Source organism: Carex rostrata, chromosome 15, assembly GCF_964058835.1.
Source record: "Carex rostrata chromosome 15, lpCarRost1.2, whole genome shotgun sequence".
NCBI classification, from domain to species: Eukaryota; Viridiplantae; Streptophyta; class Magnoliopsida; order Poales; family Cyperaceae; genus Carex; species Carex rostrata.
The window spans coordinates 3038263-3061859 of record NC_135932.1 but is presented as its reverse complement, the minus strand read 5'-3'; the positions used below and the strand labels follow the sequence as shown (position 1 = coordinate 3061859).

The following is a 23597-nucleotide window of genomic DNA, read 5'->3' as shown; positions in this document are numbered from 1 at the left end:
ATTGGTACTAATTATTAATTCATAATAAGTTAGCAAAACCAATCATAACAGGGGACCCATCTGTCAGTTTATCCCTTGTCGCTACCTAACGGTCGCAATAAGACCAAAGCATCCGACTTTTAAGGCCTCTAATTAAACCAATTCAACGGTAATAGTTAATGCATTAAATGCATCTAATTTATAATCATTTTGTTTGTCGTTTCTGTTCTTCAACGGGATTACCAGATTATATATTGAACATCCTCTATGTCTCTCTTTTTATATATCACCTCTTAAACCCTTGAATTACCAAGAAACAAATAAGAAAGCAGAGCACTCAAACAAACACACACGCACACCAGAAAGCAGCAAGCAAGATGGCTGATTTTGTGCCATCTGCATACCGAAACTCAACGAGTTCGCCGGACTGGTTGAACAAAGGCGACAATGCATGGCAAATGGTATCAGCCACAGTGGTAGGGTTGCAGAGCGTGCCGGGCATGGTCATCCTTTATGGAAGCATTGTCAAGAAAAAGTGGGCTATCAACTCGGCCTTCATGGCGCTCTACTCCTTCGCTGCAGTTTGGATATGCTGGGTTGCTTGGGCATACAACATGTCCTTCGGCGAAAAGTTGCTGCCCATCTGGGGCAAAGCGAAGCCCGCTCTCGGTCAGGTACGTACCATTTATAGCAGCAGATAAAATGATTTCATTCAAGTATTGATTTAATTAATTTTTTTTCTCTGGATCATTGTAGAGTGACCTGATCGCGCAATCGACACTGCCAGCGACCACGCACTACTTCAAAGGAGGAGATGTAGTGGAGACGCCGATGGTGTCCCCGTTCTTCCCCCTGGCCACGATGGTCTATTTCCAGTGCGTCTTTGCTGCCATCACCGTCATCCTGCTAGCAGGTGCGCTGCTTGGTCGAATGAATATCAAGGCCTGGATGGCCTTTGTGCCGCTCTGGCTCACTTTTTCATACACTGTTGGTGCATTCTCGCTTTGGGGTGGCGGGTTCCTTTTCCACTGGGGTGTCATTGATTTCTGTGGCGGTTATGTCATTCATGTCGCATCTGGCGTCTCCGGCTTTACTGCAGCATATTGGGTATATATTTAACAATTAATGCTTAATGTCGTCATTTCTGTTTTCTTATTTATCTAAGTCTTCTATATGTCTGAATTTTCAAGTACATATTATTTATCTTTTCCTAAAAAAAGTATAAATTATTATAATTTATGTTACTTGCCAATGAAAAAATGCATCTGCCCTTTATTCTTCTTTGAGTCAATGTAATTCATTTTGATGAACCTAAGGGGTCATGCTGGTACTCTTATTGCATGTCTGTTTTCTTTGATATTGAACAAGTGCATATGATCTGTTTAGGTGGGACCCAGAGCACAGGTAGATAGGAATAGATTTCCCCCGAACAACGTGCTACTAGTACTGGCTGGAGCAGGTCTTCTTTGGTTGGGATGGTCAGGATTCAACGGGGGCGGACCGTACTCGGCAAATGTCATCTCATCGATGGCTGTGCTTAACACACATATTTGCGCGTCGACCAGCCTGCTGACGTGGACTACTCTTGATGCTATTTTCTTTGGCAAACCGTCAGTCATCGGAGCTGTGCAAGGCATGATGACCGGCCTTGTCTGCATCACCCCTGGCGCAGGTAAGAACAATAAAAAAAGACAATACCCTCCCCTTCTCTCTCATATCATAGAGAACTAATTAGTAGAAATTTAAACATTATTTAACATTAATTACAGTTCTCTTAATTTTTTTAGTAAGAAGTTTTTCACATAATTTTGCGGAAACTTAATTTTAATCAAAATTTTCAGTTTGGTATCTAAATCCTGAAGGAAAAATATTTGAAATGTAAAATACAGATTCTGTCATTTTTACTCGTTTCCCTTGCTATGCTTTTGTTGTTGTTCTTGTAGACAAATGATTTAAAAGTAAAAAAAGTAATAATTATAGACATAATTTAAAATCTTTCTTAAAAACATATATCTAATTGAGATGGAAATAATCATTTTGTTTTACTTTGAAGTAGTACATATTGTAAGAATCATTAAAGGTATCTTTTGTTTGTACACTACTTGGATCGCACAAAGCTGACGACAGGAAGCTTCATTATCTTGTTTAATTTAATATATGCAACAAGTACAAGTACTTAATTATATTTTATTATCACCACAGTGCGACATTGCTTCCATCAAGGGAGAATTAACACACAAATGGCCATTTTGCATATGCTCCCTTCAAAAACTGGCTTTTCATTTAACTTTTTTCAGGCTTTAATATATAATTCAAGTCCTATCTTTCTAAACAACTTCGATCATCAAGCTTCATTAAGAATATATTTCTATTCACAGGTCAAAGTGCATGAATTTTGTTACCTTCAAACTTATCTTGAAAAAAAATTAGGAGTGTTAAAACTTTTTCAAGTAAAATAATTTTATTACTTCATTTTGTAGATTACATCTTCTATTTTGTATATATTGGGTGGTCCAGAGAAAATTTGTGTGTGTATTAAAAGTTTTGTTTTCTATACCTTCATCTGGGGAAAATTCATCTCTTGGCTGCACGTTTATCGCACCAATATATATTCAATATTGTGGATACCAGCTTCCATCAATTTAATTTAGACATTTTTTTTAAGTATCAAGTTGAATTTCTTTAAAATAAATCAAGTCTATGTTGACATAAACTTATAGGGAAGATTCTGTCAATATTTAATCTTTTTTTTTTCATTACAACTTCAACTTCTTTTTAAAATAAGCAAAGTGTACCAACAGAAATCAAATGAAAAGATATTTAAATTAATTAAGAGATGCATACATTGTACACTAGGCCCTCTGGGATTCCCAGTTGTTAAGCCTAAATAAACTAATGTTGTTTAACTAAATCATATCTTTGATCATGCTTCCTGGTCACTCTTTATAAGGTAACACTATTTTTAATCAGAATAGCTGCAGGAATAAATAATTAATTAGGCGTAGTGCAAATAATAAACCTATAATTAATAGTGAGTAAAGCCAGATGTTATACATTTCTGGAAGAATAAGTGCACCTGGATATAATATCGGACAGGGTAAACACGACGAAAAATAATATAGATATGATAATATATACTGACAAATTAAGCATCAGTATTCTAACCTTTCCACTGATCTATGTTCTGAATTTTTTATAAAAAAATTTTGTTATTTAAAAAAAAAAACCTTGCCTAGCTTTGCTTCTAGAACGGTTTCTTTTTTTTTTGATGGTTGACGGCAAAGCCGACAACAGATATATTGAATAAGAAAAAATAATTACAAAGATCGTTTTTGTGGCGAAGAGTTCTCCCACACTATTCACATCTAACGAAGTAACTCTATGCCATTCCTAATTCCTAACTCCTCTTTGATATCGCTAGCTATTGCCTAACCACTTGTCTATCTCTAGTGATGTGTCATTGATGAGATGACCCACCGTCTTTTCTTTGTTAGAGAAGCATCTTCGATTCCGCTCTCTCCAAAGTGCCCATGCCCCTGAGGCCCATATTACGTCCCACCTACCTCTCTGCGTGCGTGTCATTGGCAGTCCTGTTTTTATCCATAGTTCTAGGGCATTAGAGGCCCCTGCTGGTTGTATATTCTGTTGTGCCTGCATGCCTACCCAGAATCTGGTTGCATACGTGCATCCCCACATGATATGGTTCCTTGTTTCCCTCGTATCTTCTGAGCACAAATGACAGCCCCTCTGTATCGCGCATCCCCTTGTTGTTAGAACCTGTTGTGTTAATATCTTGTTATCCAACATTAGCCATATAAAAATTCTCACTTTCATCGGTACCCTAATTATCCACAATCTCTTGTATATCGGTGAGATTATACCAGAGTTGTGCATCATATGGTATGCCGATGCACATGAGAAGGAACCTGATGTCGTCCATTTCCAGGTCTTAGCTCCTCCTGCTTCCCCTGTCGTCTCAGTCGATACTGAACAGAAAGGTAAAATTGGTATTAGATCTTTGAGCAGAAATGATCCTTCGGCGCTTCTTTGTCTTAGATGTGCCGCTGCTGTTATGCCATGCAGTGATCGCATTGTATTGGTCCACAGCCCCTGTTGTCCTCCTTCGAGTTGCCATATCCATTTTGCCAATAAGGCCTCATTCTGACATGCAAGATTAATTATGCCCAGTCCTCCATTTTCTTTTAGGGCACAAACCCTGTCCCAATTGACCAAGCAATTAATACCCTTGCAGGTCTCCGTGCCCTTCCAGAGAAAGCCTCTTCTCATTCTGTCGATGTGCTTCATTACCCCCACCGGTATTTTAAAGGCCTGCATATAATGTAGCGGCATTGCTGACAGAACTGCCTTTACTAGAGTGATTCTACCTCCATAAGATAAGAATTTTGAAGTCCATCCTTCAATTCTTCGTTGTACCGCCTCCAACATTGGTTGAAAATCTACCTTTCTCGGTTTCTTAACTGTGAGCGGCAAACCTAAATACCTGATTGGTAAATTTACCCCCGTTGAGTCAAATATTGTTCTGATGACATGTACGAGATTCTGTGTAGAACGGTTTCTTAAAGCAACAATTATCGAGTCAGTCTTGACCTTTTCTTTAACAATTTATGGTGGAAAATTAACAGTACGTAGCTAGAAATTGGAAGTCAAAGAATCTTATCTCAAACCCATTTTATAACCTTAACAGATCATTTTTCTCTGACAAGTAAGTCCTTGACTAAATATATTATGGGTGATTTCCAAATGTTCTTTGGACCTACCGAAGTATACATTTAATATCTCTTTTGAAGTTTGACTAAAGTACACTCTGAGGATGAGAAAATGGGGTAAATTTAGCTTCAAGCAAAAAGTACACATCTAAGCAATTATACATGTATGAACATGTTAACACTTTAATTACTTGTCGGTTATAATTAATTTGAAGCTAGCTTCCTTACACGATTTGTCAAATTGCTTGAATAATGATCATAAGTAGCAGTAATTTATTTGATCAATCCACTTGCATTCGAATTTCGAACAAGTCCTCAAATCATGGAGAAAAAAATATGTTTGTCTTTTCCCATTAAATTAAGTATTGTATAATAAAGGCCTTCTGAGTTCTGATCCATCAGATTAAGCAATTAGAATATATATTGTCAGTACAATGAGCATATAAAATATTAATAACACAAATCACACAATTTGAAACCTGGACAAGCTATCCAAACTGTTCATAGCACAATCATATTGAAAGCTTGCTTTTGAATAGCAGCTATATATCACTTCCAATGACTAACCAAGTTTTACAAATAGATCATGTCTCAATGTTGTGTACAGGACTCTCAAATAATATATTGCAGTTATTTAGACTTGATCATATATTACATGTGAATTACATAGCTATGCATATATAGCTTAGTGTCGAAGAAGTGTGTTCTCTCAACTTATACAGTTATACTAACAAAATACATGAAAATATGAAAATTCATATCTTGACATCTGAATGCAGGTGTCGTGCAAGGATGGGCGGCGATAGTGATGGGGGTCCTGTCAGGAAGCATTCCCTGGTACACCATGATGGTTGTACACAAAAAATGGAGCCCATTGCAAAAAATTGATGACACGCTTGGCGTAATCCACACCCACGCGGTTGCGGGCGTGTTAGGTGGTATCACCACCGGCCTCTTTGCTGAGCCTGTGTTGTGCAACCTCTTCCTCCCTGTCACCAATTCCAGGGGTGTCATTTATGGCGGAGTCGGTTGGTACCAGCTTGTCAAACAGATGGTCGGTGCCAGTTTTATCATTGGATGGAATGTTGTTGTCACGTCTATCATATGCATTGTTATCTCTCTAGTTATTCCTCTGAGAATACCTGATGAAGAGCTCATGATTGGAGACGATGCGGTGCATGGTGAGGAGGCGTATGCATTGTGGGGAGACGGCGAGCTGTATGACACAACACGGCACAGTGATGAATATAATATGCCGCAGGTGGGGGTACTGGCCACAGGAGTCACTCAAAATATGTAAGGTTGCAGATAAAATGCACACAAAAAATAATAAAAAAGACGGTATTTTGTATCTGTTGGTTTTTCTGTACATCAATTGATTGACAATTTGTTTATTTTTGGGGGTTTAATTCTACTTACAGATTAGCTCTTTTCATCGTGTGGTCAGCAGGTGTGTAATTTGCACAGTTTCTGATAGAATACTCAAGAATCAAGATAGTGTAATTTTTATTTCTATTGGATTCTGTTAAAAAAGGAAAACAAAGCAAAATTATCAATTAAAGACCTTATTTCTGTCCAAACTGGTGCGAAGTTTATTATTTATTCACTGGGTATTTATATGATTGAAGGAACAATAATTTAAGCCCCCCGCTTGCATTCACCCAAGAAGACGAAACAAATAATAAATGTTACGCCCAAGAAAATATCCGATCCGGTAAGCAGTTTCTGCATTACTCACTTAATCCCCTATACTTTTATAATTCATGCACTTGCAGAAGGAACATCTTCTTGTGTAAACGTCTTAAGGTAAATTTAGCTTCAATTGGCAGTGAGCGGCAGCAAATTTCCACCGGTACCATGAGTGGTACCGTCTCTAGGTTGCCTGTCTTTCTTTCCATTTATTTCCTATCTGGTTGTTAAGTTTAATTATTAATCAATCCTACCCTCCAGTAACAAAAGAAAAAATAATACAAAACTAAAACCAAATTTCAGATAGTACTAAGATTTTGAACTTGTTACTCTCTTCACATTGGAACCAGATTTTCACATCAAAGTACCTTTTTATTTGAAAAAGTAATTACTTCAAGTAATATCTGTTTTTTTCACACTTAAATCACCCGGGAAGGAGCGTTCCATATAAGAACAATTGCTGAGAAAAGCTTAGACTAGACCTATTACGTCTCAAGTGTTTCAATTTACTTTAACTAATCATGCTGTCAAATCGACTGCCTTCATATTAAAATTAATCGCCTCAACAATCTGTTCTATTTTGTACCGAGTAACAATCATAAGGCCATTTTACAACTGATACTTCTTTTACAAGGATAGGTCTAATATATTCTGGTCATGGAACCAAAGTTTGACACCAAGTTACATAATTATCACTCATTAGACTCTGGCAACAACACTAAAAAAATATGGCATAGTGAACAATATTTTAAACAGTACTAGAAGTAATGTTGCCCCATGCAAAAATTAACTAAATATCAACAACTAATCGATTGTTCATGGTAAAGGTCCTAGATAATCAGTAGACACTTAAGATTAGCTTAGATAATGTGCTATCCAAACACATAAATCAACCATGTGATACAAGACCCGCACATACATAGAGAGTTCACAACACTAAACAGACAGATATCCCCACTACTACATTATATAAACAGTAACACAAACATCACTACATGATCTTCTTTCTAGCCCCATTTTTGTTGAAAGATGCAGGTGGCCCTCAACATCTTAACAGTCCTGTGTTAAGAAAACAAAAGGCTTTCAATGATAATATACAATACAAATGAAAAGACAAAAATTTCGACCCATATTCAAATAAACAAAAATTTCTACCTGAGAAAAACTATAGTAGTTATTAACCATGACATTTTACACCTTCCATTCAAATAAATATGTGATATTGCCATCAATTTTTTATCAGACAGTATGCTGACAAGCAATCAACAGCTAACACACTATGCTCTGTGACAACATTACACCATACTTGTATAGAGATAAAACATAGCATCCATATTTCTGAAGCTAATTTTATTATTCAAATTAAAAAGAAACAAAGAAAATAATAATTGGATTGATAACTAACAAATTAAACAACATAAATACATGTACTCGATTCCAAACTATATAGGCATTGAAATCAGAAATCTATTTTTTCTTTAAAAAATAAATACTGGGGAGCATTACAGACATTTTTCCCTGCAAAATGTGAAAGCTAGAAGTGCTATTATTTTAGGGGTTGAAACTCAAAATTTTCTTCCCAAAATAAAAATATTACCAGTTTCATGATATCTATCTGATCGCCAAGGAATGCGCCTGCAGATTTGTTATTTCACCAAACTTCTCCAGTGCCTGCTCCCCTCCCTCCAGTGCAGTCCAGAGCTGATCTCTCAATTCTGCATGTCCCTGACTCTTCAGCACTAGATCATATGCATACCTCATCACCTTGCTAGCATATGCCACCTCACCTTCCCCTTCACTCTCTTCAAATAGCATCTGGCTGTAATTCCTTTTTCTTGCAGATTTCGACCATCGCTTTATGATATACCTCTGCGGGATGTGACGTACATTTTTCACACTCATGGCCTTGAGAGAGTGTGAGCAGAGTATACCCATGGTCTCAAATTTCTTACAGTCACATGACACTTCTACCAGCTCTGAGATGTCAAGCATGACAGTGTACGATTTCGACCCCCGTCCCTGGTTGGTACACTCAAACCGATACAATGTACCACCAAGTGGTGTCTCCTTGAAAAATGTGGCGCCACAACCATCCAGAAACTCAAGTTCAAACAGTTTATATATCTTGTAGGTATACTCCTTAGCAGCATGGTTTAATACATCACTATGCCGAATTGCGCACACTATAGGTTTCTGAGCATTGTGCAAGTCCTCTTCATATTCCTTCTCTCTCCAGTCATCGGTCAATTTGTCAACAGAGAGAACACACTTCTCCAGTGGGCCTGCCTTGTCAGTAATTCCATCTAACACATTGTTCATGGTCTCAGTGCGCTGGTCCCATTCAATGCCTCCATCGTATGCATCTTTGTTAAGAGCTGTGCACCACTTGGCTCGCATCTTGTACAAGTTGTTAAGCCACTTGTGATCTTGTAATTTGAACTCCTTGAGCATGGTGGACCAAGTCTCTTCAAGTTCAGCCTCAGAGTCACACCCATGCAAACACTTGTTAAACATTTTGTGAAAAGATTTCGAGTCGTTTAGATTTAGAGAACCAAGACGAGGCATGAGGTTTTTGTGTATGTACCGCTGGTATATCCGGTGCCGGGTGTTGGGAAGCACCTCTTCTATAGCCTTCCCCATGTTCAGATTTTGATCAGTAAATATTGACTTCGGTGCACGACCCCCCATCGACTCCAAAAACGACCTAAATAACCAAGCAAATGACTCAACTTTGTCATCCAATAGTAGCGCACAGCCAAACATTATGTTTTGCCAATGGTGATTAACCCCGATAAAAGGCGCACATATCATGTTATACTTATTAAGCCTCAAACTGGTATCAAAAACGACTACATCACCAAAAGAATCGTAATCGATCCTACTCCTACCATCTCTCCAGAAGAAATTACACATGCGGCCACCTTGGTCTAACTGTACATCCCAAAAGAACATGCCATCTTCATTTGCTTTGGTTTTAAACACATTCACCACACTTTGTGACTCAGACCCTTCAATGAAAACCGGCTTTACAATTTGCTTCACCTCTTGTTGGGTCGGTTGTTGCACAGAGTATGATGGAGACGACCCGTAATTAATAGCCTGGAAAAAAGGGCTTGTCATCAAGTCTATTAGCCGTTGCCGGCCTGCTGTGTGGGACCTGGCAGACCTTAACAAATGCCTTTCTTCAGGTTTAACCAAGGGATGATTGTGCTCTTTCACCATGTGTACCACTCGCCAATTCCCTTCTTCATCTACCCGAAATCGTACCATAGCCTTGCAATTGGTACGGGTATGGGGGTCTTTATAATCAGCCTCAGTTAACTTGTCACCATCTCTTACCCCTTCCTTTGAGCAGTAGTAATCCTTGGTACAGATATTTTTCGTACCAACATAGTAGTATTGCTTTCCTTTGCGGACACTAAATCCCATTTTGTGGCCATATTCACAATATAGCCTATGAGCCTCTTCTTCGCTTTTCACTAATTTGTTCATCATATCATTTTCATCTGATTCTTTTGGGGCATGAATAGGTGTTGCAGGTTCATCCTTTTGTTCGATCGGTATGGCTTCTTCTCTTGGTGGGGTCTCATTACCTTTCTCAGCTGTATCTTGGCTTGTACTTTCATCTCTTTCGGCCTCTTGAGCAGTCTCTTCAATTGCATCCTCTGCTGGCTGATTATCTTCTCCATTCCTCTCTTCTTCAATTATCATTTGATTTCCAGTTGGTTCTTCAATGTCAATGGCCTTGGTCATTGCTGTAATTACTGAGAAAATAATTAACAACATAAGTACTCCTTTTCTCAATTATACAATGAAGTAATTAATATTCTATAAATGCAAATTAAAAAGAAAAATATAAAGAAAAAAAAAAATTCAGGCAGAAAAATTGAAGCAGAAAAAAGTCATCCCTCCTCTAAGCTCATGTTACAGAAATAGTGAACTATTATGAACAAATTCAATTATGAGCATTAGTTTTTTCACATGCGGCTATGGTAAGTCTGATCAACATGGTAACAGTATGATGCTACCATAAGTCTTCATTGATCAACATGGTAACAGTATGATGCTACCATAAGTCTTCATTGATCAACATGGTAACAGTATGATGCTACCATAAGTCTTCACTGATCGAGCATGGTATCTTTTGTGTATGAAATTGCAAAAAGTTTAATGGATTTGAGTTTGAATCTATTTAACACTTCAAGAATACACTGGTATGAACTTATTTTCTCCTAAGCCATAATATAGACTATGTAATAATGTACTTCCATTAACTCTTGGGGCTATTCATGAAGTAAACTGTGTCCAGGATCTGTACCAGCGGAGTAAATTATTTTATGTGCTCATTTGAAGGCTTATCCTGATATAAAAGATCTCTAAATCTACCTCTTGAGATAACAACTTAATTGACCTAATTTCTAGTTTTACATCTAACTTCTCAATTTCTAAATCCTGTGTTAACTGAAAGTAATACATAAATGCAAAAGTCAGGCAACCAGTAGCGGCGGAAAGTCAGAAGATTACTTACTTGAGTTGCGATTTTCCGAAGAGAAAAGAGAGGAGAATAGTTGCGATTTGCACGGGAGGAGGGGGGAGAAGGCGATGGGAGGAGAGGAGAGATGTGGGCTACTGGGCTCTGGGCTGGTGTGGGTGCGGATCATGCTGATTCAGTACATCCATTTAGAATTAATAGGATTTTCTGTGGCACTGTATGATACTGTGTGTGGTGAGAAAAACAGTATATTAAGCACCTAGATGTCCTGAATGATCAGCCAATGATTGTGATTTAAAGATAAATTTCTAGTTTTAATATCAGCCAATCAAATAGTTTTTATTTTTATTTTTTTATTATTCTATGTATATTTTTATGTTTTTTACGAGTAAAAGTCTAAATTTATTTAGACACATACTCGCCACATGTATCACATGTAGATGTCATTATTTCTCTATTTTTGTTTCGAAAACATTCTTTGTATCCCCTTATTTAATTGTCAATACTCAATTTTCTTATTGGTTCTTATTTATTTCCATTATTATAATGTCATTTAAGGATACATATCCACAATATTCATTGCAATTCTTGATTTCGTTGTATGTCATTTTAGGATACAAAGCCACGCGTAAAGCAATAGGTCATGTTTAGTTATGGAGTAAAGTTAATGAGAATTAAATTGCTTACTCCATCTAACTTCTTGTATTTTACACCTCATTTGATAGTTTAATTCATAGTTTAAATTAATCTGCCTAAAAGAGTAAGATGTTGGAAAATGAAATTTTTTCTATGATTGTGGGCCCTATAGGCAGAGTAAGTGTAGAGTAAGTTAATCTATCTAAAGAGGTGGAATAACTTACTCCAGATTAACTCACTTCTTACTCCACCTTACTCCTTCTCTTCTACTTCTTGTTTGGGACTTACGTGTGGAATAAGGAGTTTACTTCACCTCTTACTGATCCACATTAATAGCAATAAGGATTACAACAATAGCAAAAATTATATAAATTTTCATACAATAAGATTATAATAGATTGTTAAAATAGTAAAATAATAGATTGTTAAAATAGTAAAATAACAAATTGTAGTATTTGTTGTAACAGAAAATACCACACAAAATCAACGTATGTATGTATTAAAAGTCTTCCAACTTACTTTCTATGAATTCTGAATTTTGAACATATTTCTCTCTTATAGTATGTCTTTGTTTCAATCTATTTTAATATCATTTATAGATATTGATGAATAATTATGGCTTTTATTGGTCTATATTTTTTCATGAAAATATGGTATTTTCTATAAGAATTTTTATTGTGTTTACTTATAATATGTTTCCATTGCAACACATAGGCGCGATATTAATTTTAGCCTTAAAGAGAGCAAATTTAAAAAAAATATATAGTTAAAATTATGTTAGAAATAAATTGAAATTATTATTTTTTAAATAAAAAATAAAGTTACTCACAGGAGCGGAGCTCTTAACAGGCCCCCTTTTAAAATTAGTAAGTTATTAAGAGATTTCTCAAACTCAATTTCTACATAGCATCTACGTCCCTAAAATTCTTGGAGTTTCTAAATAACTGTTAACTAATTTTTAAAATTTTTGTCTCTGAAAGTTTCTAAACCTCTACATCCCTAAAATTAAAATTAGAGTTTCTTAATTGCCACATCAGCAAATAAATTACAGGAGAAAAGAATTTTAGCGAATTATTGGCCACGTCAGAGTTTATAAATGATTTCTTATTAAAAAAAACTTTAGAGCAAAGTTGCTAAATAAGAAACATATTTGTATCCCTGGAACTGATTTAGAAACTGTTACGTCATATTAGAAACTCCAAGAGTTTTAGAGATGTAGATGTTCTAAGTGAATATTAGTCTCACTCAAAAGAATGTTTATATCGAAATATTCATGTAGATGTAATAATAAATGGTTTTCAATTAAAGGTGCATTTAAGAAAGTTGAGTCTTGTAAATTGGTTTTCAATTTATTATTGTAATATTATTTTGTGAAAATAATTGTTGAATGAATGATTCTTTCTATTTTATGCATTTCTTCTGGAACAAAGAAATCGATAATTGATTATCCCAGTTATATTTTATTTCTTTCTAAATTCTCACTAAAATAGATTTATTTGAAATTAATTAGTGCAAATTTGATTAGAGGTGTCAATGTCACATGTTGCCGATGACCGGAATGAGTTTGTGTTGAATAAATATGAAAAGTGTACTTTATCTAAAGTTAATTTAAGTTATTGAAATTGTCAATCTTATATTTTGTTTCCACGCATACTTTTTTTTTCTTAAATTTTTTTTTCACATAAGCTTGGAAGTCATGAGCAAAATCTCAAACTCTCGATCTTTGGATAAAATCATAATTTTATGACTTTTTTTTCTAACTAACTGTGCTATCATTCTATCTCTCACACATACTTTTTATCAATGACTGATAATATTGATGTCTATCCAATAATGCGCCAATTTAGTTATTTATTCAAAAACATTTTTTTTTTCCTTTTCATTTCACATTTTCATTTTCCTCTACTAACGATTGTCATCTCAAGAGCGAAACTCAAGCAACTTAGACATGGTGGTCGCCATAATAGCAAAAGCCTAAAAAAATTTAGGATTAAATTCATGGCCGCAAAACACCTCTAGTATGCCACATTAACGAGAAATCTAGCTGAACACTAGACTCAATATGTATATTCAATATGTAAAGCATATCAGTCCCTGATTGTATTCTATTCTTTTCCAATCGCATATACTATATATGTTCATTTTCCAAAATCCGTTCAATAGCATCTTTCTTTAGTTGGTCAAAAACATATATATTTTTTTTCAATCTAAATTACATCTGTGGGGTGCGGCTTGTTCTGTTTCGATGGTTCCATTTAGAAGGAATCAGATTACCTGTGGCACTGTGGATCCTGTGTGTGATGCGACTAGCATGACAGAGCAAATTTCATTTTAAGTTTATAATTTTAGTCTAAATTATGCTAGAAATAAATTGAAATCATATTTTTTTTTAAATAAAAAATATAAAGTTACTCACCGTATCAGAGTTCTTAATAGACCAACTTGGAATTAATTATATGCCTCCCTTTCAAATTTAGAAGTTATGAAGATGCAATAATATTCCTAATAATCTATTCATAAATTGGGCTGTGAATGGGCCTCGAGCCCTCGACTCGATCTTTTGTACGAATTTTTTTTTCTCGAATATCACTAATAGATTTATTTGAAATTTATTAGTGCTAATTTGAATAGAGGTTTCAGTGCCACATGTTGTTTTGTTAATCTCATAATGTGATCCATGGTCACATGTTGAAGAATATGAAAAGTGTGGTAATTTACTTACAATATAACTTCAGTTTTGTGGAAATAGTTTTGTTTCGACATAATACTTTTTTGTCATGGATTGATAATATTTCTGTTTTACAGATGGTCATTAAATTGAAATTCTCATGGAAAATCTACATGTCCTTCGAATTAGTTGTGCTCGAAGTAGATAGTAATCCAAACCAGCTGAACAATAAGATTCTTAATTTTTTTTTTTTTTTTTTAAAAAAATCTATTAACACAAGCACACATTTTCATACTTCCCATAAAATAAACAAAAAAAAATAACGAGAAAAGGAAAAAAAGGTACCCAACTTGCAATTTTCACCACTAGTCTAATTCTCAAGACACCTTTCCTTCAAGAGCACATCACATAATTGAATAGTCTCCACTAGCATGCACCTCTCTAACAGTCTTAGTATACTCATCCTCTTCTACTTCTTCTTCTTCCTCCTCCTTATTCCCTTGTTGATTTTCTTCCTCTTCCCCTTCTTCAATGATCCCAAATCCTGATAAGCGGGTTGACAAATGCAGCACCTCTTTTGCTTCCTCGATGATCTTCATGATTTCGTCTACACTTTGGAGTGAGTAGGTTGGCGCCCCAATGTCTTGCTTGTAGTACACTGCTTGTACCGGCTCAGTCAGTTCTCTTGGAAGGTTCTTCAGAAACCAGGGATGATTTCTTATTTCTCTTATTGTTATTCTCTGTCAAATGGAGAAAATAAATAACTCCAAACAATTTTACAACAGGATCATCGAGGAATTATTGATGAATAAAGGTTTAATTAAATCATGCAGTACCTTTGTGGGTTTTGAAACAAATATTTGACCAAGGAGTTGCCTGCAATCTTGCGAAATGTGGACATACTCAGGAATTGCATACTGAACTGACATTATCCTCTGTAAATGCAATATATACACGTGCAATAAGATTTGGAAATTATAAGACAATTATGAAATCGTACCCGATCAACATAACAAAAAGAGTGAAAAGAACAAGAATAATAATGTCAGATGCATTACATACCCCGATTGTTTTCCTGAAATTCCTCGGGTCATCTGGATCCTCAAATGGGTATGCTCCGACAAGCATCACGTAAAGGGTTACACCACATGACCACACATCTGCCATCTATTCATGAACGATAAACATATCATGCATGAGGTCACAAATAAAGTAACAAGGAAAGAAAAAAAATTATGGTGCATTTTAGGAATAAATAACTATCAACTCAACAGGAACTAGCTAAGATGCTCACCATTGATCACCTACTGGCAAAAGGACAAACAAACAGTTCTTTTCTTTGAATAAATGCACCATATTAACGAAATATAATGATACACAAACTAGTGAATTTCCTGGAAAACGGTAGGCTAATAAACCAGGTGCAATAAAAACCTGAAATGACACACATGATAAGGATGCTACTAGATGACACAAGCTTTTAATGGAAATATTCACACATTATCACCTTATCATGATTTTGCGAAATCAATGTGTGCTAATTAACGCAGACAAATAGAAAATACAAGGTAGATTCATGCATTCCAGAAGAATGAAAATTTCATATTTGATAAAGACAGTTTGAAAATGACACTTCAAATGGAAACACAGCTAACCTTCAAGTTCCCCACGACTCAATTTCTACCCCCACAATCATTTGTGCTTTTGAAAATTCAATTAGAGCCCTTCAATTTATCTCCCAAACACTTGTTTTATTAGTTGAAATTTTATAAATTTTGATTATTCTATGTAAAGCAAAACAGAAACTTAATTTTTTTGGGAACAAGTGGTATGGAGGTACCAACAGCTTTCAATTACTTCAAATCTAATTTTTAGACCTGCACACAGCATTTTACACTGCATCTACATATCTATATAAAAACAAAACAAAAAAATATATTTTGAATTAGGGTGTTAAAGATTTTCTTGTGTGCAACGCAAACAAGAGGAAAAAAAAATGAAGGTAGTATGATGATTTAGTAAATAGTCTAGGCATTATCATCAAATATATATATTGCATTTTTATATAACTTTTTGGTTCAAATGATCTTTACTTACGTAAATTGATGAGATTTTCCCTACTATATTCTTACAAAAAAGAAAACAGAGAAGAATAATCTGGGAGTTTTGGTTATGCATGATACTTGTGGGCTGTGGCATATCATATTTTCAAAATTAGCCAGAAATAAAATCATTCCAATAGATGTGAACCCTTTCTAAAGATAACAGAAACTACCCTTGCATAAAAAATCAGAGAAAAATGATATTTTGCTAAAATTATTGCACTTGGTCCATTTACATTGTCAAACATTTTTCTTCGTTTTTATTTTTATTTTTCTGACTTCAATCATCCCCTTAACATTGTACATTGCTCGTAGTTTTTATCGGGTTAATAAATAAGCCCATGGAATTTCAGTATGCAATTCAATATGGCCTTTAACAATATCCCCTTCTTTGCACAAGACAAGTCAGCATGCACATGCGACCAATTGGAAATTACAAAATATTCATCGGACCTAATTGAACCAAATTAAAAATCAACTTAATCAAATGCAAATGCAGTAATCTTACGCATTGATTAAACCAAAAAAAAAGTTTAAAGGGGGCGAACTACATCAATTGCTGGAAATTTTTGGGTCTAAATCGGACTAACTTCAAGAGGGGAAAAAGAAAAAAAAAATTCTGTAGAAAACCTATCAATAGATTTTTCTTTTTCATTTTAAGTATACATTTTTTCATTTGCCACCAGGCATCAACCAAAATCCCAGGTCAGAAGGGCCTCAATTTCTGACCATTGGATGACGTGGCAATCCAAGTGTACAGTGTACTATAGCATTACGTCATCTATATGTGGAACCCACCAACCTGAAACCTCTCCAACATCCACGTGTTCTTGGTGCAAACTTAAGAGCACCACACGTGTGAACAGCCAAAGCCCAACGATACAAGACTTAACGGACCCGGCAATCAAACTCAATCGGACCCCACAAACAGATCCGAACGCGCACGCAGAGAAAGAGAGAAACTAAAGTGCAAAGAAGATAAGAGGAGCATGGTAAAATTACGAAACTAACCTTTCCATCGTATTCGCGTCGAGATAGTACCTCCGGCGCGATATATGCGGGCGTACCCACCGTTGATTTCGGCTTGGAGTGTAGAAGAGACGACTATTACAAAAAAGACGAGAGGAAAAAAAAAAAAACAATGAAGCCAGGTGCATGCACCATTTGATACGGATTATCTAATTAAATAATTTCACACGACATTACGAGGTTATAATTGGAAAATAACTAACCTTTGAGTAGCCGAAGTCGCATATCTTGAGGTGTGGCGCTGGGCTCCCGTCCAACAGCGTGTTCTCAAGCTTTAAATCTCTGTGGCAAATTTTCTGAGAAACCCAGGTACTTATTATATTTGCGTAATCAATTTTTTATAGCAACACATTTTTTGTTTTGCTCTTTAATTAATTTCAGTCTTACTTACCATGAAATGGCAGTAGCTGACACCACAAATCAACTGCTGAAAGAAATACCTAGACTGGATAGAAACAATAAATTTTCATAAAATACTGTAATTCAGAAAAAAAAAATATAAAAATATAAAATAAATAAAAATTTATGAAAACCTCGTCTTCGCTAAATCGTCCAGCGGTGCATATTCGATCGAAAAGTTCACCACCGGCCGCATACTCCATTGCAATTGCTAGATGTGTCGGTGTTAGCACGACCTAGAATTAAAAAAAAAAAAAAAAAGAACAAAGAATAATTATGCTTTTTAAAGTTTAAACTTTCAAAGTGATAATTGTATGGTAATGGTACAAATTGAAATTTTAAGTAGTAACCTCTTTAAAGCGGATTATATTTGGATGCCTTAATGAACGGTGATTTGTGATCTCTCTTGCCACGTTTTCATCTATCTGCGCCGAGAGAGTGAGTGTGTGTGTGAGAGAGAGATTATCAATAAAATCAGATGCATGCAAATAATAATAATGAAAGGAAATATATGGGAAAATTTGAAGAAAATTAATTACCTTCTGGCCCCTGGGAATATACTTCATCGCAATGAGCTCTTTGGTCTCATTGTTGCGCATTAGCCTCGCAACACCGAAGTTGCCTGAGCCGATGTCCTTCAATAGCTCGTACTTCTCCATGGGTACCTCTTTAGTTCTAAATCGATGAAATTTATAAGAGACCAGAGGGTAATTTGAGGTTTTGGGAGGGAGCAACAGTGAAAGATGCAAGGAGGTGTAGGGAGTAGCGAGGAGGAGAGACGGAGGAGGAGAATACGTAGACTTGAAGCTTTGACTAAGTAGACCACGAAGAGTGTTCTCCTTTTATATAATTAAAAAGAAGTGTGGTCGTGTGGGTCCCATGGGATTTGATTCCATCTAGGCATTTGCTAAACCCGGAACGGGTAGAACCCGTTTTGTCCGGCCCGTATCCGTTACCCGTGGTACCCGTATCCGTTGCCCGGGTACAAACGGGTAGACGGGTAGACGGGTACGGGTAGGGGTGATTAATGAGCGAGCATGAGCGAGTTAGGGTATGCTCATGCTCGCTCATTAAGTAAATGAGCGAGTTGTTAATGAGCGAGTTTAAATGAGCGAGCTTTTAATGAGCGAGTTATGAGCGGCTCACGAGTTATGACTTATCACTCATAACAAAATTATATAGTGTGCCCAAGCATAACAAAATTTGTTAAAAGTCATCATAACAAAATCCAACAAATTGTCATAATTCATTTAAATGAGTGAGTTGTTATGACTATTACTTGTTTTGAGATTTAGGCGGAGGTTTTGGTTCTGCCGATTTACAAAAAAAAATGAATATGAAACTATGAATATTAGTATATTACACACGATTAAATGTTACATTGTGCTCACTATATTACACAAGATCAAATATGAAACTATGCTTACTATTTATCAATCTTAATGAGACATAATTACATAGGATTAAATGTGGCAAGGATTAGATATGGCAAATGCTTAATGAGCGAGTTATGAGCGAGTTGGATCATGCTCATGCTCGCTCATTAAGTAAATGAGCGAGTTGTTAATGAGCGAGTTTGAATGAGCGGATAAATGAGCGAGTTTAGACGAGCTTTTAATGAGCGAGTTATGAGCGGCTCACGAGTTATGAGCGATTTACTCACCCCTAGGTACGGGTAATAAACGGACCGGATAACATGATTTAAAAAATAACCCGTTGTACTCGTACCCGTCTACCCGCCAATCCGTATCCGCCTACCCGTACCCATCTACCCGCCTACCCGTACCCGTTACCCGTACCCATCTACCCGCATACCCGTACCCGTTACCCGTACCCGACCCGTTTCACTTCAAAAAAATTTGAATTTTTTTGAAAAAAACAGGAAAAAAAAAAAAAAAAAAAACGTGCGGACCGGACCCGTACCCGGATACCCGTACCCGTCAACCCGCAACAGGTACGGGTAATAAACGGACCGGATATAGGTTTTGGCCCAATTACCCGTATACCCGTTACGGATTTTACCCATACCCGACCTACCTCTTTACCCGTCCTACCCGTTACCCGTTAGCAAATGTCTAATTCCATCTATTTCTTAATAATAAGTAAAACATTTTTCAGTTTTACCCTTGGAACTTGAAAGAATTTGATAGTGAGTATTCTATGAGGGATGAGGTTGTCTAAATTTAAATCAGTTGAAGAATTCAGATCTTCTCGAAATTTATAGAGATGATTAATAAGAAGCGTGGCAACTTCCAAATTTATGTCAATTTATAATGTATGATTTGATTTAATATGAGAAGTTGGAATATAACGATCAGAACTCCAAATTTGAATGGTTCTTCATATATTTCTGAAAAATTAAACTGTTTCACTCTTATTGTTCATATATAACCACTAGTCATTATATATATTTTTAAAATACATTCTGAAATAAAAGAATTCCCCTCTTATTGTTAGTTAAAATGATAAAAGCTGAACTTTCAAAGATCTATGAAGACATGTTATAACACTGCAAAATGTTTAGACACTGATCACGGAAGCATTTCAAAATTTACTTCACAGAATAAAATTGTAGACTTATTTAAATTTAATTAATGAATGCATTTTATGTTTTAACACTTTTGATCTATCTAAAAAGATGTTTCCTTTGAAATTTTATTATTCATGTGTAGTAGTAATTTTAGATCTAAAATTTTAAACATATAATAAAAATATTTCAGCATTCTCACAATTTTTTTCCTCGTGACAAAAACAAATGTCATATATCTAATTCTAATAATTGCTACTACAAACTTTTAATTTGTGATAATTAGCCGTCAGCTTGTAATTTAATTAGTATCATTTACCATTGACATTTGTAAAGAGAAATAAGCACAATACCTTATTTCTGTTCAGTATTGATTTTTTTTGTAAAAGAGTGCTAGACATTTAATTGAACTTACTCTCTATTTTGTTGTGAAAAAAAATAAAAGTTAAAAATCAAAACCATTATTTTGTTACAAAATTATGTTGTGAAATTGTGAAATTCAACGACGTATAAAATTAATTGTGGAAGTATGTTGCAGACAGTTATGTGTTGTAAAGTTGTTGTAAAAGCTTCTTGGAAAATAAGTATAATTTTTATCTTCAAATTGAAAAACATAAATTTTATATATTATAACATCACAAATATTTGAAGTACTAAATATCCAAAAACAAATAGTGTTAGTGTGAAATTTACAATTCAAATCAACTATCATGTATTGAGTTTTTGGACTAGTTATCCTCTTCATTGTTTGTTGTTGGAATTTGAACAGTTTTATTTTGTTCCGAGGGAACTCCCAAATTTTTGTGACATTTTTTTTCAAAAACAACAATATGATATGTTAATTATAGTTATTTATTGATTACATTTGGAAGTGATTATTAAAATTTTAAGTTTAAAATTGTTTTCTATTGCAAGTCTTAAAAAGTTGGGACTTGGGAGAATGGAGGTGATATTTTATCCAAATTAAAAAGTACATATGAAAAGAATTTCAGTGAGAAAGCTCTATTTTCAAATAAGAGGAGGGCATCTATGTAAGAGTAGGCACCTAGTTTCCAGTTTCACATATAAACAAGTCGCTGCTCCTGGAGCAGCACACCTAGAATATCAAACCGCAGTAATCACTAATCAATCACTAATCAGGAATGTGACCGCCACAATTTAATACCTCGGTTCTTAACAAAACTGGGGATCCATGTTCATGGGATCGCAACAAAAGATAATACGATGTTTGCCGCATTGCCGACTTTAGAAATGAAATGGAGGCTCACATGATTTCCCTCTTTGCTCCTTAATTCGATTTTGCAGTATTTCTAGATTACCAAATTGTTTTCTTTTTCTACCCCGTATTTATATATATATATATATATATATATATATATTCATGATTAAATGGTTAGATTGAATTTCAGGCTTACGGACATTAAAATTGTGTGAAAAAAAAGTGGATGTAAAATATTTCTTTACGATTAATGGATTAAGCGTCAAGAACTCAAAAAATGTTAGTTTTAAAAAGAAAGAATTTTTTTAGGAGAGAAACAAAAAAGGGCGTTAGATGAGTTATATATATAAATCATAATTAATTCACGAAGTTTGAGAGATTTAGACATGATGTATATATAAAGAGGCTGAGCTGAATCAACTCAGATTTAACTTGCGATTTGTTCGTTTTCAAAACAGGTGAGTCAACATAATAGTTCGAGTTTAAAAAGAGAGGTTCGTGGTTGCTTGTTTTCAGACCGAGCCTAGCTAAGTGAGCCACGAGCTTTTTTTTCCACCCCTAGAGGAGGTATATATTGACAACACGAGCTCGTTAGAAATAATTACAGAGGGAGATTGAAATGCAAAGTACTTTTATGCAACAACTAATGGTACAAAAAAATATTATTCTTTTCTTAGAAATTAATGGTATTACTGTCTACGATCCACTTGTGTTAAACAAATCATGTTACAAATTATTTATAAATATTTGAGACACTTCTGACATAATAGTTTCATACCACGTATGGGGCCGGAATTAATTAGTAGTGAACAGTCAACAGATATTATGAAATTTGACTTTATAAATTCCATTTAATATTGATGGAATTAAGCAAGTACTTTTGAATCTAATTCTTCTAAGGCACTTTTGGTTCAGATGACATTGTTTGGATTAGGGGTTAAGCAGGATCTCTTGAAGATATTATGATCCAAATATTAATGGATTGTGGAAAGATATATATAATGAAATCTAGATATGGGAGACGGATATCTCCAAGTTGATTGTTCTTTCTTTTGGCAAGGAGTGTGTAAAGAGAAAATATCTTCAGGGGCGGATCTACTGTAGCACAGGGGTCAGCTGCCTCCCGCTGGATTTTCAAAAATAGTGCTAAAAATCTGCTTTTCGGACCTCTGCCCCTCCCTGGAATTCAAATTGCCCCCCTGTAGCCCATTTTGGAATTCTAATAGACGGAACGAAGCCCATATAAACTCTGAGCGAAACAAATTAGCGGAGCCCAAATAGGCGCTGATCCCAAATAGCGAAAATTAGTTGAACCAAAATGTTTTTATTTTTTATTTTTTTTTGAATTCAAAGGCAGAGGCTGCCAAGTTGAACCAAAATGTTGATTTTAAATTTCCTATAAATGTTGAATTGTTGATTTTTTTCAAGTAATTTAGGATTTTTATTATATTGATTGGTATTTTTTTTTTGTTATGTTGAATTGTACCCGATAAGCTATTGAGTTTGAACCCAATAAGCTATTTGCATCCGATTATTACCCCGCCCTGACAAAAATCCTGCGTCCGCCCCTGAATATCTTATGATGTTTGTATTACTAAAATGGTAGGAAATGGTATCACAATTTTATCTTTTGATGTTAGATGGCTAGAGGTCGAGTTCAGTGCACAAGTTATCCTTTACTATTTGAAATGGCATATGATTCAAATATTATTGTTCATAAGTAGTGTCAATTTCTCCTTTAGATTTTAATTATGATCATTTATTTATGGAATTATATTATGTTGAAGTAGGGCAAGAGGAAGAAGAGCCTAGATATGGATGTGATCTTTGATTTTGAATATCTTGTGCTGGTTGGAAACTTTTTTTGTTAAAATTGTTGTTATATATATATGTTGTGTGATTAAGAGATGGGCTATGGTGCATTGCAATGCATGGAGGGGTTTGTACATTGGATCATAAATCTAAAATTCAAAATCCAAATGACCGATCCAAACCGTTCATCTTGTTCTCCATATTAATATGTGCTTGGAGACCAAATTTACATTTTTTCTGAATTTTTTTACTATTTATTAAGTATTTTACAAAATTGTTGATCCAACGGTGGCTTAACAAAACAGTAAAATCAGCAGC

General features: G+C 35.1%; 3 protein-coding genes across 3 annotated transcripts; 1 reads left to right on the top strand and 2 right to left on the bottom strand.

Moving 5' to 3' along the window:
* Positions 1 to 121: 121 nt before the first annotated feature.
* LOC144566153 (ammonium transporter 3 member 3-like) lies at positions 122 to 6255 on the top strand. The gene is made up of 4 exons (XM_078316062.1): positions 122 to 653; positions 736 to 1086; positions 1366 to 1651; positions 5486 to 6255. Exons 1-4 carry the CDS (start codon positions 357 to 359, stop codon positions 6004 to 6006), a joined length of 1455 nt encoding a protein of 484 aa, XP_078172188.1. The 5' UTR covers positions 122 to 356; the 3' UTR covers positions 6007 to 6255.
* Positions 6256 to 7160: 905 nt separating this feature from the next.
* LOC144566152 (protein FAR1-RELATED SEQUENCE 9-like) lies at positions 7161 to 11035 on the bottom strand. Its single transcript, XM_078316061.1, has 3 exons — positions 10924 to 11035; positions 7993 to 10150; positions 7161 to 7454 (listed from the first exon to the last, which is right to left on the bottom strand). Exon 2 carries the CDS (start codon positions 10146 to 10148, stop codon positions 8007 to 8009), a length of 2142 nt encoding a protein of 713 aa, XP_078172187.1. The 5' UTR covers positions 10149 to 10150; positions 10924 to 11035; the 3' UTR covers positions 7161 to 7454; positions 7993 to 8006.
* A 3380-nt stretch (positions 11036 to 14415) lies between these two features.
* On the bottom strand, positions 14416 to 18545 carry LOC144566422 (serine/threonine-protein kinase SAPK7-like). Its single transcript, XM_078316437.1, has 9 exons — positions 18261 to 18545; positions 18072 to 18146; positions 17856 to 17957; positions 17714 to 17767; positions 17526 to 17618; positions 17305 to 17397; positions 15254 to 15358; positions 15028 to 15126; positions 14416 to 14931 (listed from the first exon to the last, which is right to left on the bottom strand). The coding sequence occupies exons 1-9, from the start codon at positions 18378 to 18380 to the stop codon at positions 14596 to 14598; spliced, it is 1077 nt and encodes a 358-aa protein (XP_078172563.1). The 5' UTR covers positions 18381 to 18545; the 3' UTR covers positions 14416 to 14595.
* Between the last annotated feature and the right edge of the window lie 5052 nt (positions 18546 to 23597).

Coding starts and splice junctions, on each gene's coding strand:
- LOC144566152 (XM_078316061.1), bottom strand. CDS start 10,148: ATGACCAAGGCCATTGACATTGAAGAACCAACTGGAAATCAAATGATA.
- LOC144566153 (XM_078316062.1), top strand. CDS start 357: ATGGCTGATTTTGTGCCATCTGCATACCGAAACTCAACGAGTTCGCCG. Junction 654..735: donor CGAAGCCCGCTCTCGGTCAG/GTACGTACCATT, acceptor GGATCATTGTAG/AGTGACCTGATCGCGCAATC. Junction 1,652..5,485: donor CTGCATCACCCCTGGCGCAG/GTAAGAACAATA, acceptor ATCTGAATGCAG/GTGTCGTGCAAGGATGGGCG.
- LOC144566422 (XM_078316437.1), bottom strand. CDS start 18,380: ATGGAGAAGTACGAGCTATTGAAGGACATCGGCTCAGGCAACTTCGGT. Junction 15,127..15,253: donor ATTTCAGGAAAACAATCGGG/GTATGTAATGCA, acceptor TTGCATTTACAG/AGGATAATGTCAGTTCAGTA. Junction 14,932..15,027: donor TTGTTTCAAAACCCACAAAG/GTACTGCATGAT, acceptor TCCATTTGACAG/AGAATAACAATAAGAGAAAT.